This window comes from Argiope bruennichi, chromosome 10 (genome assembly GCF_947563725.1).
Source record: "Argiope bruennichi chromosome 10, qqArgBrue1.1, whole genome shotgun sequence".
NCBI lineage: Eukaryota > Metazoa > Arthropoda > Arachnida > Araneae > Araneidae > Argiope > Argiope bruennichi.
The window spans coordinates 83,509,429-83,526,859 of record NC_079160.1 but is presented as its reverse complement, the minus strand read 5'-3'; the positions used below and the strand labels follow the sequence as shown (position 1 = coordinate 83,526,859).

Here is a 17,431-nt window from a genome sequence, read left to right as displayed (position 1 = left end):
AATAAATATTCTAAAACAGAGACTCGCTATATTTAATTGAAATATTAATATTTTAAAAGATCATACATTGAAGTTTTGATTGTAAGCATCACAAATGTTCAATGCGAGTTTCTTGTGTAACATGAATAATATCAAGTCTATAATATGTCATTAATCAAACCATCCGATACATGTATGTGAATAACATTAGAAGCAGCAATGATTTTCAATCAGTGATAATTACTAAATATGTAGATACTACCTTAATAATATCAGTAAATCAACTGCTCAGCTGATAAAAACAGAGGGCTATCACCTTGATTATCATGTTATTTAACTTGAATTCTGTTCTGACAATTTGTTTCATTAAAGGAAGCTATTTGCTTGATTTATGGATAATCATTTATATGAAAGTTACTAATTGTAGGGCATTTAATAGACTAGTCTGATAAATGCCCTACATAATGCCTAATTGCCTTAGACATTACATATCAATTAATTACAAACAAGTTTGGAAGTATACTCTTAAAAATGTATATAATTTTGATCCCAACCATTTAAAACACTACACTCACCATGATTCAGCTGTTGAAATGCTGCACTAATAGAGTGACTTATAGGCTTCGAACTAGATGTTCTTGAATTTTCAGGATGTTTGTCCAATCCGTTAGCTTTGGCAAAAGTATCACTAACAAAAGACACAGCATCATCAGGAAGTCCAGGTTTAAGGTGATTGAAGTGTGGTAATTTTTCATCTAAGATGACTTCTACTTCATTAAACAAATCAGATGGAGAATTCAAACATTGCAAGGGGCTTTCTTCTTTAAAAAAAGATGCATCTTCCGAGTCTTTAAAACTGTCAAGTTTGAGTGTGGCTAGTTCAGATTTCTGACTCGCACTTGAAGAGTTAAGACCATATCTAGTACCAGAACGTGTAGTCATTGCTTCATAATTATTTTGTGTTGGATAAGCCTTATCACGGTGTGATTTCGCATAATGAAATGCTCCTCCTGACGTTCTAGAGAACGGTTCACTTTTAGTGACAGCAGCATCTATTAAATCATTAGATTTTACTTCTTTTACACCAACCATTATGTCATATTTGTCAGGCTTGCCAGATTTCTTTGAAAAATGGACTCGCCGTGATAGGTGATACGGTTTATCTAATGATAAATCTAATTTCCACAGTTCTTGGCTTTCTTTTCTAACAAAATCAAATTCTTTGATTAAACTAAGAGCTTTATTTGAATATTCCTCTTCTGAACAAGTCCCTGGTACATTCTAAAACAATAAATAAAATAATTAATTCTTGAAATTATTTCAAAACATTGAAAATTAATTTGTGCTTATAGTTCAATACAATTTTTAAATTGTAAAATCATCTGTATAGAGAAAGTTAAGATGCATATCATTACAACTAAGTAGACAGTCATAAAATGATTCTTATGTATTTAAAAGAAACTGATTATTTGTACAAAATTTATTTTTAAACATTAATAATTAACACTGATATTTAAAAATAAATGTATAAGAATAAAACATAAGTAGTTAATTTCACAAACCATTTTCTATAACCTTAAGTAAATAGAAATATGATTTAGATCATATCTAAGGTCAGTTTCTACAGCAGTATATGGTCTATATTTCTATAGTGGTAATATTCACTGGTAATTAATATATGATCTTTATTTCTGTAATGGTCATATTCTATATTGTCTATATTTCCACACTGATAAAGTCGGTTACAGTTTTCTTTGTACTGTAATGAATTGTTTTAGACTTTGAAAGCATACAAAAGATAAGTTGTTAACAGTTCGGCACAATAGTCTTTAATGCATTGAAATTATCCTTAAAATGATCAATTTTCATAAATTATCCAATTCAATGTTTGTTTTTAAACTTTTTCTGCATTATCATAACAAATAACACCTCTATTAGCTTAATACATAAAAAAAAGAGACAAATTTATGGCTGTTAATAAAATTATGATATCAAACATGGTTTAATAGTAAATTATATTGGTTGATACATGTGGTGGGCATTGATGTATTTTAAATAACTAATTTTATAATATTACATGAAAAGCACGAAACTGGAGAACATAAACAGAAATAGCAAATCTTCACAAGCTACATTATATCTTTCATAAGTTCATGTTTTCTTTCATTTTGATGATGCTAATGTTACTGTATATGAAAGCAATTTTTCAATCAGTAAAATTCTTAAGACTAATAGGCTATTTATAAAATATAACAGTCATATTTTTCTGACATGTTAAATTTCAATAATGAATTGCAATCCCTCATCAATCCAATTACCATTTCTATAAATCAATAATATTAAAAAAGAAATAGAAAAAATATTCTATGAATTTTACAATATTTTAAGCTGCTATTTTGAATTCCATTTATATCTTATACAATCATTGATCAATGAGGATGTGCTAAATCCCATTTATTTTATCAAAGGTTTTATTTTAAATTCCATTTATTATTATTGTTTTTAAATTTTGATATTATGCATTTTGAAATTAAAGTTGATCTAATATATTCCTCTGTTTTCTTCTCTGCATTTTCCCCCCCAAGATTCCAGGATAATTTGACCTATCTTTTAGCAATTAAGTTATAACATGGAAAAAAATTTAATTAAATTCTAGCAGATTCTTGCAGAAATAACAAAACAGCCTCTTTTGTGAAATTTCCCATCTTTAAAGGGGTGACAGTTTACATTTTATTTAATCTATCAACTCAGTGTAGTGTATCATACCAAAACATTTTTGAGAAAGTTTGGAAAGTTCTTACATAATTCAGATCTTGGGTTCTTGTCTTTAGTATCCTTGGGTAACTTAACTCTCATATATGTTATCTTTCCTCTACTATTATAGTCAATATGTTCTCTGATTGCCGGAAATCAGATTTTATTCAATCACAGGATCAGTGCTATTTTTAATGTCATTTAAAGAATGCCTTATTGTTTGAACAACCATCTAAATACATTTAAAGAACTTATTTCACACACTGACATTTCTTAATGTTAGACTAAAGAAGAAAATATATCAGCACAACATAGTTTACAAACGTCTTGACTTCATCATCTGAGGTTTTAGATATAAACAACCATCAGACCCTTTTTGCGCATGTCAACACTGGAAATGACTGATGAGAATCAGGATATCATGCAATGAGATTTCTAACATTCTATACTGTCTGCATTATTTTGAAAATATTCAAAAAGCTATGGTTGCTGTTTATTAAAATCAATATCATTTAACTCAATTGTTTCAAAATTCATAATAAATATTTTCTCGCAATCAGAAAACTATTAACTAAACTTTCCACAGATTGATGCTAGTGCCATCACCTTTCTGCCCAAGTATTCACATACATTTTTGAGTAGTATTAAGTTGGAAAGGAAACAAGCAAATAATCACTGCAATAGATACTGAATAATAATCAAGCATTTCATTTGTACTAGGCTATCTCTCCATAGGTTCCACTCACTGGTGCAGGGGGAGTAACATATCACTAATAAGAATCATCACTCACTCTAATGAACTCATTTCTCCTCATTCCTTATATACTTTAGTTTATATTCTATCTTGAAAAATAGCATTATTTTTTCTACCATTAAAATATATTCTCTTCATTACTAAACACCGGTTTATATCTTGTTCTAGAATCTTCATTCATTAAATATTGTGTATTTCCATATAACAATAAAACACTTTTTCAAAAAATTCAAACATTTTAGCCCTAATGAGAAAATGAAAAAATTAGCATTGATTTTTAAATATAAATATTCTATCATCAAGCAACTAAAATGGAGTACCTAGAGGCAATTAAAAATCAACAAGCTTAAATAATATAACTTTGGGTTAAAGGTGACCCCCCCCACACACAATACACACACACACATACTTTTTTAACAAAATTTTGCGTGAATTGAATATTCAAGTTATAATTTGTTTTCTTCGTCTTTCTGTTGATTAGCTTGCAAAAAACACGAGAGCAAGAAGAATTATATACATGAAAGATTTTTTTTTTTTTCACTCTACCTCAGTATACACATTAATTCTCGTCTAGTCTAAAAAAGAATTTGAAAAAAAAAATTATTTGCACTAAAGTTTAAGATAAGCACAAGAAAGTGAATTTTGGTTTTATAATTTAATAAAGCTTGTTAGTAATATAAGACAGAGATAAAAGAAAGTAAAAAAAAAAAAAAAAGTCACCAAATACTGCAAGAAGGCCACAAATGATAGCAAAATCAAGAATTTAGATATTAGAAATTACACAGACAAATTTTGAATAAAGTATAGATATTGGCAACAGATAAAATAAAAGTCACTTACTGTTGCATTTAGCCAAGGCTTCCTGAAAACAGATAAAGATAGTTAAATATAATAAAACAAGGAATAATAATAAATAATATATAGCTATATCATATCTAATTTAAGAGTAAATTTCTTGAAAAGAAAATATTTAAAATGATGGCATACTTTTGAATGATTTTACATTACACATGCATGGTTTAATTATAATGATATAAGAAGATCTAGAACAAGATTTCTTTTAACAACATACGGACTAATAACCATACCAAGATTACTCAATGCTGATTTTTTCAAACTTAAAAACTAAGTAGATTGAAGCTAGATCCTAAAAAATAGCATCTGGAAGTATTTTAATAACCACTCATTCATTAATAACAACAATAAAAAATACATATAATATACTTTGAAAAATGGAAACTAAGGAAATCAATGCCCCCCAAATTAGCTTATCATTTAATACAATAGTTTTGTAGATTAATTTGATATTAATAACAGATGCTGTGACTATGATATTGTTGATCATAGCCAATACAGAATTTTTTTTTATCAGCCACTTTGAAAATACTGAAAATTTTCAGGGAAATTATGAGTCATTAATAAGTTACTATTAAAAGATACAATTAATAGTACACTATTAAATAGTATTAAAAGGTACACTACATTTTATATCCAGCAATATACAAGTTGGATTAAAGTATGCTAATAAAAGAAATTAAAAATCTGTAAATTCTGAGCTTACTAAAAACATTTTTAATATGCTGAAGACCTTAGAGGATTTTGCACAGAAAAATGGATGAAAAAAAAATTATTATGATATGATCTTAAGTTTTCAAACTTGGAAGAAAAGCATAAAATTAAGTAGGTAAAAAAAAAGTTCAAATTTTATTTCAATATTGAAATGTACTGATATAGGTTTTAAATAAAAATATTTTGAATGTGCATTAAAATTGCACAACAAGGTGAAAAAGAATAATTTTGCATGAGAATATTTCAAATATTTCTGGAATTAGTCAAAATGTCCACAAAACATGTCAATGTTGTTCAGTTTTTAATTAAAATTCCAATTAGGTTTCCAACAAAGAATAATTCATAGATCTTATTCCCAATTTCTTAAATATATCCATGCGAAATTTGTTAGCCCTAGGTTTAATGATCTGTCCTGTAGAATGCAAAAAGACAAGTTTGCTTTTATTATCAGTAGAGATTCATGTTTGTAGATTCAGATGTGTGTACATCTGAATCTATAGACACGAGTACAGTGATGATATGAATCCAGTATCTTTTTTAAACTTGAAATTCTCGGATATGAGTAAAATATAGAATAAATATTCCGTGAACAATAATTTTTTAGAACAAAAAATTTACAGATCTTTGACAGTGGGTGGAATTTTCAATTTTCATGTAAATTATATGAAAACTTTTTTGACAGAAGGCCAACTTTTTCTTATGTTATTCTTTTAGTTAACAAGCCTTTTAGAAATCTTTCAAGGATGAATTATTTTATAATTAAATTAATTATTTGTATTATTAAAATAAATGAATCTTATCAGTGCCTCTAAAAATCAAATAGCTATATTATTTGTTTTAAACTGATTTTTCACTGCTGGCCAAATGATGAGCTAACAATCCTTTATTTTTTAAAGAGGAAATGCTGTATGAGATAATAAAACTTATGACTGCACTTCCCAAACTCTTTTTATTTTGAAAGCATCACTGAAGACATGTGCCTTGCATCTGATTGAAATTAGCCATGGATTTGATCATTTGCCATTTAAGTACTTAAAATCAATTGCTATCAATTTCAAGTGGCATGACTGATTTTCCAACAAAAAGAGTTTTGCATTTGGTTATAGGGCGTTTCCTTCAAAATGTCTCTTTACTTCCAATATGACTTTTTAATTACAAATACATAAGTTATTGAAAGGTATGATAAGCTATTCATATGTTAATAAAAGACAAAAAAATATATAAGTTCAATACAACTTAGAAATGAGTTTGATAACATTTTCTTTGATATTTATTTATGTTTTTAAAAAAATGAAACAAATTCTAAATATTTGTATTTTAAAAAGATCAGCAGCAAATGTAAAATCTAATTAAAACATTTGATGATAAAGTCTTATGACAAACTAAATAATCAATACACGAAAATTTGATTAAAAGTAAAAATAATTAATTTTAGTATTAATTGTGCAAATTTACTAATAATGTAATATTTTATGCAAATGTGGAATAATTCATTAATTATGTTTGAAAATCTTACTTGGAAGATATCAGTGGAGTATCTTTGGGCGAAAGACAAGGTTTCCACATTGACATACTTTTTTCCAAAGCCTCTTTTTCAGACTGAAATGTTTAATATCAATAAAAAATACGTACAAAAAATCAAAACATACACATACACACAAAATAAATCATGTTAAAAATATAAAATATCTCTCATAATTTTAAAATTAAAAAATATTTTAACATAAATCCTAATTTCCTTCCCCCCCTTATTTAAAGCTTAATTATATCACAAAATAGTCAATAATCAACAAAAATATTGAATGGAAGCAAAATAAATGGATATAATCAATCCTTAAGAGGCTCATATTGCATTCATAACAAAAATAATAGACCATTTCTATCAGCAGACTCATAAATGGCAAGCAAATAATTTTGATTTCCAACTATATAATTTCAAAATGGAGGGAGAAAATTCTGAACATATTAAAATTAAAATGGGTGCAATTACTCATTTTCCAGAATAAATTTAATAATACATAACAGCTTATACCTTCTCAAAATACTAAGGAAAACTCAACGAAAAAAATACCAAGGACAGCACAATTAATTGAAATAAATGAATTGGATAAATATTTTAAGTAGGAAAACTTCTAAGCTTCTGTAACTGGATAGCTGATGCAAATAAAATGAATTCAGAACTTTCTCAGTTGTTGAAACCCAAAATAAGAAAAAGAAAATTGATTTTTAAATGTAACATTTTAGAATACCAAATTTTCATTAAAGTGAAAAATAAAACATTATATGAAACATCAAAGTGTGACTTAAAATCATCTGCTACAGTATTTTTTAACAAAATTTATAAACACATTATTTTACATAATTTATAGCAAAATTAATCATTCAATAAAAAAATTTGAAGCAAATATATAAAAACTTGTGACCTGATCATTCATAAAGACCTCAAAGAAAATCTTACTTTGAATGAACGGTTATAGTATGAAATACTGATCGATTTTCTCATGATAAAATAGATGATAGCAGTTTGTATATTAAAGCACAAACTTAAGTTAAATTAAAAAGCAAGAAAATTCCTTGCCAATTTGTTTGTAAACTCTCCAAATTCATTATATTTCTTTCCATTAGTACTTGGGTTAACAACACAAGTCACTCCCACTGACTGTCTTGCACTGCTTCTACCTCTTCTAGATCTACCTCTACGAGATCCTCGACCTCTGGATTTTACTTCCCTAAGATAGAATATAGATAATGAGAAAAATGAATTCTCTTGGATGCATAATATTAAAACATAAGGCGAGAGGGAGGCATTAAAAAGTTTCAAGACTAGCCACATGTCAATAAACAATGAAAACAAACTGTCACTTTTAAAAGCATCTTCTTGAATTGCAATACAATCTTCTTGTTACTTCTGGCTTATGTTCTAGAAGCCCACTCCTTGAATTATGACAAACACCTTCAATAATTAGTTAGACCTTTTGTCTTCTCCCAACATTGTTCTTCTACTCCTGAAGTATATGATCACTCAAAACACTTTATACAATTCTTGGCAACATTACCATAAAACTTGTTACATTGTGTATAACATTACTGTGGTAGATTTGCTGAATTTGACATAAAATTTTATTCCTTTTATTTCTGAAGAATACGATCACACTGAGCACCTTACAAAGGCAACATTGCCATAAACTTGCTACAATGTGTAGAACACACTGTGGTAGATTTGCCTTGATATATATTTCCATATTTACTCTTTATTTATACAGGATCATAAAAACACCAGTGGCGCAAGCACCAAGGCTCAATTGTGTTACAGAAAAGTAGTCCAAAAAGGTCTTGTGTGTACAGTAAAAAGAATCCAATAGGCTCAATAACAAATAAAGACACTTTATTCTACATGTAGGATGGAATTCACAATAGCAGAACGTGAATGAAATGCAGACAAAAACAGCAATAGCAGTATGCAAGCAGAAAATCAGTAATAAATAATAAAACAACTCGCTCAAATATTCACTTAACTCAAATAAATGACTGATTTCAACTTGGTCTCCCAACTTTTTTCCCCGCCAGAAACTACAAAAAAAGCAAGGAAAGTTCTAGAAAGATCAGCATAACTCATATCCTAATGAAGCTATCACTAAAATTCTTATTGTTTCTGGGATTTTCAGTTTTTGTTGTCAATTCATCAAATGGTAGCCAAATTTGTTGCTAAGCTGGGATTCATTGAGCTGGCATAATATAACAAATTCATAATACTTAAGAAATTTATTGCATTTAACAGTTGTTTATTGACTTATGAATACCAATAGTTTTTGTGAGTGAAGTTCCACACTATTATCTCTTGGAATTAAACAGAACTAGTCTTGAAACTTTTTAATACCACTTCGTACTAACTATATGCAACTTGCTTATTAAATTAAGAATAAATTTTTTAAATTAAACACTGCATGCTTTCCTACAAAAACATTTAATATATCTACCTGGAAGAATACGATTCAAGCTCATTTGATTTTTCATATACCTAAAACAGAAATCATATGTTTAAAGACTGAAACCATTAAAATTTCAATAAAGATTGTGACTTTAAAAATAACATTAAATATAATCTGACAAATTTAAAAAAAGTAAAATAAATATCAAAAAATAATTAAATTTAGAAATGGGAATTTAAAAAAATATATATTCTAATAATTTTTTGGAATAGTCAGCTTAAAAATTCCACAAATGTGTTCAGTTGCGAAGCCAAAAGATATAAATTCAATAACTTTGAAGTAATGCATTTCATAGAATAATATAATTTGTTTAAAAAACATTCAACTCACACTTTCATCTCCACAAGCTTCAACTAACGAATCAAAATCGTCCAAAGTTTTTGTGGAATCTGTCCCATAATCTCCTGAATAGCCAGAAACCTATCAATAAAAATGAAATAATTTCTTTACAGAAAACAGTACACATGAGTTATTGAATTTTTGCTTTAACCAGTTTTATATTTGAAGAGAAATATAAACATTCACTGCTGATCATAAATCAAACTGGCTCAATGTCCTGCAATTTGCATTATAAGTTTAATTGTTTCTGGAGAAATGATGAATATATGCATTTGCGTAGGATTCTCCTCAAGCAGAATTACCACAGAAATGCTTTAAAGGATCTATTGATATACAAGTGTGCTGGGTTTCTGGAAAGAAATTATTTCTATCAGATGGCATTAATAATCATGTTTTCTTCAGAAGTCTGATTCCAAACATTAATATTTCTCTGAGGACAAATTAGGATTGGGCAAGTGTCATTAAGTTTCCACAAGTATAAACAGAAACACGTGTTTGCTAGTGTAAAAAGAAAACTGGTTGTTATAATTTATACTCTCAAATGAGATAGGATGTTGTTCTAGCAAAGATTTTATTCCTCGCACCTGCATAGCAAGAAACTACTGCAAAAATTAAGGAAATTGGCAATTTTGAAGCACTTTAATTAAAAAAAATAAGCACCTTTGCACATGTACATATATACAAATCTGCATTTTTTTTCTAAGGAAAGAAGGTTTTCTATTTCATAATAATATATAGTTTTTATTCAAAAATATTTAGTTTTAAATGTGTATTCTTTAAATTTTAATATTTATTTCTATATTTACACGACATCTCCTATTGTAAAACAAATATGCCTTTTTCGTTTGACAAAATTATAATAATAATATTGATAATAAAAAAATAATATTGATTGTAAAAATCAAATATATAATAAAAAATAATATTGATCATAAAAATGAAAGGGGGTGGGAACTAACAATACCAAAAAAATAAGCCAACTTGTTTAAGATTAACAATAAAATATTTCAAAAATTAATAATATTTCTTAAAATTAACTACATTTCTGAAAATATTGATATAGATGCAGAAACTTAGCATTACCAAAGCACCTTTTAAGAACAATTTTCAAAATTAAGCACTGTATAAGTACTTTTTATGATGCTATGCACCCTGTTTCAATTTCATTTGGGCTCTCAAGACTACAAGACTATTTATGTTTATGTAAGGAGGTATGTAAATTCACGAATGATCAATTTTACAGATTTTTCTAATGACCCTAACAAAATATTAAAATACTTATAGTAAAATAAATTACCAAAATCTTTCAAGTTAGCTCAAAACCACATAATAATCGAGATAATACCCATGAATATAAATTATGTAATGTCAGTCTTTACATTGATCTGCATTTTGAGATTTTTTTATTTGGCTTTGAAGCATTAATTATTGCAAATTTTATAAAGAAGTATTTTAAAATAAAAATTGCAAATATTTATTTTTTCTCGTATTTTAATAGTTTGTATCAATTATCTTTTGTTAATTTAACGGTTATTGATTATAATAATATATATTATATATTTTTAGTATTAAATACAAAATCTTTTAATTAATTTTTTAATCATGATATTTACTGCCACAGCAAGAGAAAGAAGACAGTTGCCTTTTGCAATGACAGCACTTTTGCCATGCGCATATTTGCTAAAGAGGTGAAAGAATATATATATATATTGTAATCTGCCCAACTTTTGTTTTTATTATGTTAATTCAACATAAACTCAACTTTGCATCATCAATTACTGAAACTCCTGTCCTTCCTTCTCTTTCACCATTTTTAATGCTTATTCACAAAATGAGCATCACAAAAATCAGAGAAATATTTTTGACAATACTTAAATCAAGTGCAAAAGATTAGCAGATGTCCTGCTACAACAGGAAAATAATACAGCAGTATAAAAAATTGCATTTAAAAATGATTGAAAAAACATAATATTTCAATGATTGTTTCATGATTTGCAAACTAAAAAAGAGTTAATAAATACTAAAATAAATATGATTTTTTTTTAAATTTAAGAAATGAATTCCTAATTGAAAAAATTAAGACAAAAAAATGCCAAAAGAAATTTTATATAATTAACTTCAAGATATTTCAGAATATTCTATAAGGATTATTAATCAAGATATTTTTTGATAAACTTAAAAATGTTAGAATTCATTCTATTATCTAATGATAATTCATTCTATTAAATAGGTAGAATGTTAAACAACTGTTTAAAATTTCATTTGCTTTTATTTAATAATTCAATAATGCTTCTTTTTGTAACTACTTTTTGAAATTTGGGTTTAAAAAAAAAGTCCTTAATACAAAGATGGAAAATTCAATCATATTTTCCAGCCCTAAAAAAGAGGATCATAAGTAAAAAGTTTCAGAATGCTCAATTAAAACTAATAACCATCATTTCTAAATTTTATAAGTTTTCTCATTGATAAAATTCAGAATGATTAATAATAATATTGTATACATACATGAGATGTATCAACTGACAATGTAACATCTAAACAGGATGAAACAGATGGCATTATAGAAGAATCATTGGAGAGTTCTGGTAATTCTTGGAAACTAAATTCAATTTCATCATTACAGAATGCATCAGAAGCATTCATATAGTCCTGAAAAAACTCTCTTCGTGTCTTCTCCTTCTCTGCAGTTTCCCATGAGGCAACAATAACAGACTGAAAAATATATGTGCATACATCATACATAAAACATGAAATCTTTATTTTTTAAAATACATACAAATAAAGAAAGCAAAATATTTGGTTACTTTGTCATGATTTAATCTTTAATCTAGAGTTTTAAAATAGATATGAATGAATTTTTTTTTAATTATAATAACCTTGCATGGTTATTAGCATTACTTTTATCTTTGGATTTTTAAAATTAATTATTATTAATTATATAAATATGTTACTCAAAATCTATATTTTTGATTTATTTAATTTAATTTTTGTCAATAACTGAAATAATTTATTTACTAAACATGTAATTTCCAACAACATATGTGATTTTTTAAATCAATTTTTCTAACATAAATTATATACATTTATATTGATGTAAACAGAAAAGTTTTAAAAATTAAAAACTTCTCATATAAGGCTACAATTACATAAACAGTGGCATTTTCATTATATATCATATTTTCATAAAAAAGACATGAGTAAATTTGTTAAAATAAGCGATAAATGTAAGGACATTCACAGCTCTCGTGAGACTTCAATCTTAAGCTTGCTTACAAAAAAAATTAATACTTATCATTTATATTTATTGAAAGGAAAATACTATGAACATTCACTAATTCATGTTATTATTAATTTCATGAAAAGCACTGAGTTTTCAGAGCTTGCTTCAAAGATCCCTTATGTGCATGATTGGTAACAAATTTACATATTTAAAACTGAGGGATTTGAGTTTCAATTCCTCAATACAAATATGCCATCCTTCTACAACCAAACCTTCCCACCCCTAAAAAAAGAAAAGAAAGAAAGAAAAGAAAAGAAAAAAGCCATAATTGATATTACTTGGTTGTTAATTTAATTGAGCAGTAACAAACATAAGAAATTCAGAAATAAAAAAAAAGACCGACTTTGTAAAGCAATTAAATTTAAAGAGTTCAAAAAAATGGTAGAAAGGATTAAAAACACTAATTTATTGTGAATAAGAATTCAATTATTGCATTTAACTTAAAAATAATTTCTAACAAATCAATATTCTGACATTTATTAATTATTATTCAATTATTGGTGGAAATCATCAACACAAAAAAATATAGATTTAGCATAAAGGAATGACTGGATATAGAACATTTATATTTTCAAAATCATTATACATAATATAATCAGTGATACAGAAAAATAAAGAAAACATTTCCTTAATTTTTTTTTTTTTTTTTTTTAGTTACAAATGTTTGATGAGTGAAACTTTTGTAATACAATAAATATCTAATTTGTAGTTGAGTTCATTAACTCATTTTGAAGTTTTCAACTGTACTTAATGCAACATTCATACATTCTTTAAGTTCAGCTAATGTTTATAGCAATGAAGGTAGCCATCTGATGAAGAGCAAATCAGTATTATTTATACATCCATCTTAAAATTATAAAAGCTCTTCACTAAGAAAGGAAAGGAACATCCAAACCCCAACTGAGATGGATATCTACCTTATTGAAAGATAAAATTCATACCATTCTCATGTAATTGCAGAAATAATAACATTTCTAACATGTTCAGATAACTGCCACCAATTAAGTGATGTTAAAATGAAAATTTGATAAGTTTTTCTTTATTTTCAGGTATCGCTATTTATTTTATGTATAACAGTTTCGTAAATATAAATTTTTAAAATAAAAGCTGTGATGTTTGGTCGCTATTGGCCACGATTGGTGAGATTTGCCATCGCCGTTGAGGGTTTTTGTTTATATATATATATATATATATATGTATATATATATATATGATATGATTAGAAGAGCTTGTGCGGTGGAGGGAGAATAATGGTTGTGCTTTTATTTTGAATTTAAATAGATGTTTCTAAAGAAAATTCCGAGTGTTGCGTTTTGTTTGAGTTATGTGTTTTTTTTTAAAAGTATAACACGCTTATGTCATTACAAAAGCATTCATTTATATCAACCTTGTAGGCTAATTATGGAAAATACAGCAAACTTTCAACTACACTATGAAGTAACACTATTTTAATATGGTTAAAAATGCAGTCAATTTAGGAATTATTCATTTTATTTAGGAATTATTGGTGGAATTTAGCATTTAGGAATCATTTGTGATTATTTTCATAAGAAATTAAAAAAAAAAAAATACCAGTAATTCTTCCTTTTGTTGAATAGTCATGTCATCTTCATACAGACCCAAATCTAAATTAACATAATACAAAGATTAACAAAGATATTTATAAACAAAAAGAGGTTAAAAAAAAAAGCTATTTTTCGAACAAAACAATGGTGAAGTATGTGTGTGTGTGTGTGAGTGTGTGTTTGTTTGAGTGTATATGTGCACATGCGAGTACAGTGGAATCCCTATGTATCAAAATCTCTATTGATCAAATCTTTTTTAAGAATCTTGTATTCCCAATATAAAATTTTGGTAAATCAAAATGTTTGCATAAAATATGTATACTTATTGTAATCAAAAAGCAACAGATTGATCATTTAAAAAAAAAAAGATTATAAATTATATCAGGATAAAAAAAAACTCACTATTCTTATAGCAATAAAAATATAGCATGTACAAATAAATTACAAGTAATTTTTAAATTTTTTTTCTTCTGATTTGCTTTTCTAATCCAAAGCAAGAATTTTACTTTAAATTTAGTTTTGCTTTACTTCTCTTATAGAAAGTATGATTTTTAAATGAAAACTTTAAATAATGAAATGGAAGTTTAACTTCATAAAAGATGTGGAAAGAAAGATAATTAAAACTTGAAAACAAGCATAAAGATTTGAAAATTTGTTATTTATATAGTTTTAAAATCACTTTTTATACCTTAACTCTTTTAAATTCAACTTCAATCATAAAAATTTACACTGTATAATTTCTTTTTAGAGATGAAAATTTTATAGTATCTATTTCTATTTCTGTATACTAGAATTTCTATACATCAAAAATTCTATACATTACTTTTTTCCAGAATCATTAAAATAGAAGAAAATATGAATTGACAATTTTATTATATAGAAGTCTGATTGTAAATGGAAACAAATTATATAAATACATAAATATATTCTACTTAAGCTATACAATTTTTTAATTAATAGATATCAGAATAGTTTCAAAATTCAGTTAGAAATATGGGATTAATAACATAATTCTTTACAATGTCCCAGTATGAAACTCTTGATGTCAACAAAAATATAGAGAAAAAAATTAGAATTAAACATAAATATTCTGCAAAAATAAAATTAGTTACATAGAATTATAAAAAATATCAGATACTAACAAAAATAGAAAGACGATAATTATTAAAAAAATACAAACAAAATAAAAATATGAATTGACTATTTCTTGACAAGTTGGCTTCAATACATTTATTTAAATTGACAAAAATTTATTTATAAGATACTGGATGAGATCAGATAATATTAAGTGATGTTCTGTAATAAACTTATAAAAAGAATAAATCTATAAATTATCACCTCTAAGCTTCTCATTTAATTTTGACTCGTATGATTCTGGATCACATTCACTAAGATCATCATCAGATATCAGTACTTCTTCAACTTCTGTATTTTGGGAATAAACGACCATCTATGAAAAGAGAGCAAAATACATTGTTCAATTGAAATTCATAATTAATCTCAGAATTAATGCTCCATTAAAGTATTTAAATGATAAAATCATTGTATGCAAAATTTTATAATAAACAAAAGCAGGATCTCCCAAATATCAATCCCTCATCTTGATTACAAGTCGTTCCTTTTTCTAAACTGGATGCTTTATAGTCAGAGACAATTCATATTGATAGTTTGGAAAAGATTTGAAATGTATAATTATACTCAGTAAAATAGCTTTGAGCAAGATCTTATTATATTTAAAAGTAACTTAATTATTAGAAAAGTTTTAAACAATTTTAAAAACAGACTATTTATTGCCAATAAAAACTCTACATTTAATATAGAATTTATTTACTTTCCAAGAACTCTACATTTTTCAGAGGTGAAGTATTATTCAATCAAGAAAAAGTATTTTGCAAACATATTATTCTGGTAATATATGCTATTTGGCATCATCAAAAATGATTTCTTGATACACAATTCATTTTTTAATTTAATATTAATTACAAAAATATGTGATGTGCTTAAATTATGTAGAATAATTTTCTATAATTCTTGTTGAAATGGATCAAAGCACTATTTGTATATAAATTGTTCATTCAAAAATAATTTCCTTTAGCTAACATACCTCTGCTGAGTTTTTATCAATTTTGTTAAATGCTTCAGATTCCTTTGGCATTTCTACAATGACAATTTCTCAAACATCAGGAAGATGCTGTCATAAGAAGCACCTGAAAGAAAAGAAAATGCTTAAAACCATTTTTAAATGTAATTTATTTTAACGTAGAACCAACAATCAGCAACTTTCAATCAGCTTGATATTACTTACTCTTATTCATACTCTTATTATTATTATTATTCTATTTATATTGTTGCAAACAGTTCTCTAAAAAATTAATGCATTTTTTACATGCATTTTAATATTTTGTTTTATATTAATAATTTAAAAATAAATTAATCTACTTTGAAGTTCATGAAGTACACAGATTTTTGAGCATAAATAATTTTTATTATAATTTTAAAAGATACTTTTAAAAAAATGCACTTTCAAAATACAAATTTATTTTTATGCATACTTACAGACCATTAGAACTGACAAAATCACAGACCTTGCATTTTATTATGTATAATTATGAAACACTTTGTATCTGTATTATAATGTAGAAGCAATCATTGCATCATTATTTAAATCTCCTGTTGTAAAAATGGTTGATGGAGTCCTCAGCTCTCTGATGAAACTAAGAAATTATAAACATATGATTAACTCAGATGTTAAATGTATTAAAAGGATTACATGACAACTTATTTTCTCTACCTCTTATGTGAATAAGACATATTCAGAAAACAAAAGAGTCTTTCTTACATATACAAAGTCTAGTACTATAAATAATCTTATTTTATGGACAGTTTTATGTATATATATATATATATATATATATATATATAATTGAATAGAACAGTTCCTTAGTTGGAACATTTAATACTAAAAGCATAGAATAATAGTTATGGACCCAACAAATAAAGACTTGTAGCTAAAACTCACAATACATAAAATAGAACCGAATTGTTGCAATTCTTTTTGTGAAAAAAATCCAAGAGTTATTTTCAAAATACATTATATTTTCAATATTTTTAAGTTAAAGTACTGTTTTTTTTTTTGTTTTTTTTTTACAATTTATATTTACAACTTTTATAAAATGATAATTAATTGAAATTTCTTAAAAAA

General features: G+C 26.0%; 1 protein-coding gene across 4 annotated transcripts in view; it reads right to left on the bottom strand.

The window, feature by feature from the left end:
- The window catches only part of LOC129987867 (uncharacterized), a 32,397-nt gene that overhangs the window by 9,447 nt on the left and 5,519 nt on the right, over positions 1 to 17,431 (bottom strand). For 2 of the 4 annotated variants that reach the window (XM_056095839.1, XM_056095840.1), the window contains exons 2-12: positions 16,786 to 16,943; positions 16,334 to 16,436; positions 15,568 to 15,679; positions 14,237 to 14,289; positions 11,890 to 12,096; positions 9,376 to 9,465; positions 9,034 to 9,074; positions 7,635 to 7,785; positions 6,573 to 6,655; positions 4,328 to 4,349; positions 555 to 1,260 (exon numbers count right to left, since the gene is read on the bottom strand). In XM_056095839.1, the coding sequence (XP_055951814.1) occupies positions 555 to 1,260; positions 4,328 to 4,349; positions 6,573 to 6,655; positions 7,635 to 7,785; positions 9,034 to 9,074; positions 9,376 to 9,465; positions 11,890 to 12,096; positions 14,237 to 14,289; positions 15,568 to 15,679; positions 16,334 to 16,384 (1,516 nt within the window). In that variant the 5' untranslated portion in view covers positions 16,385 to 16,436; positions 16,786 to 16,943. Of the gene's footprint in view, positions 1 to 554; positions 1,261 to 4,327; positions 4,350 to 6,572; positions 6,656 to 7,634; positions 7,786 to 9,033; positions 9,075 to 9,375; positions 9,466 to 11,889; positions 12,097 to 14,236; positions 14,290 to 15,567; positions 15,680 to 16,333; positions 16,437 to 16,785; positions 16,944 to 17,431 lie in introns of those variants that run through there. The other 2 variants (XM_056095841.1, XM_056095842.1) reach the window with 2 other exon arrangements.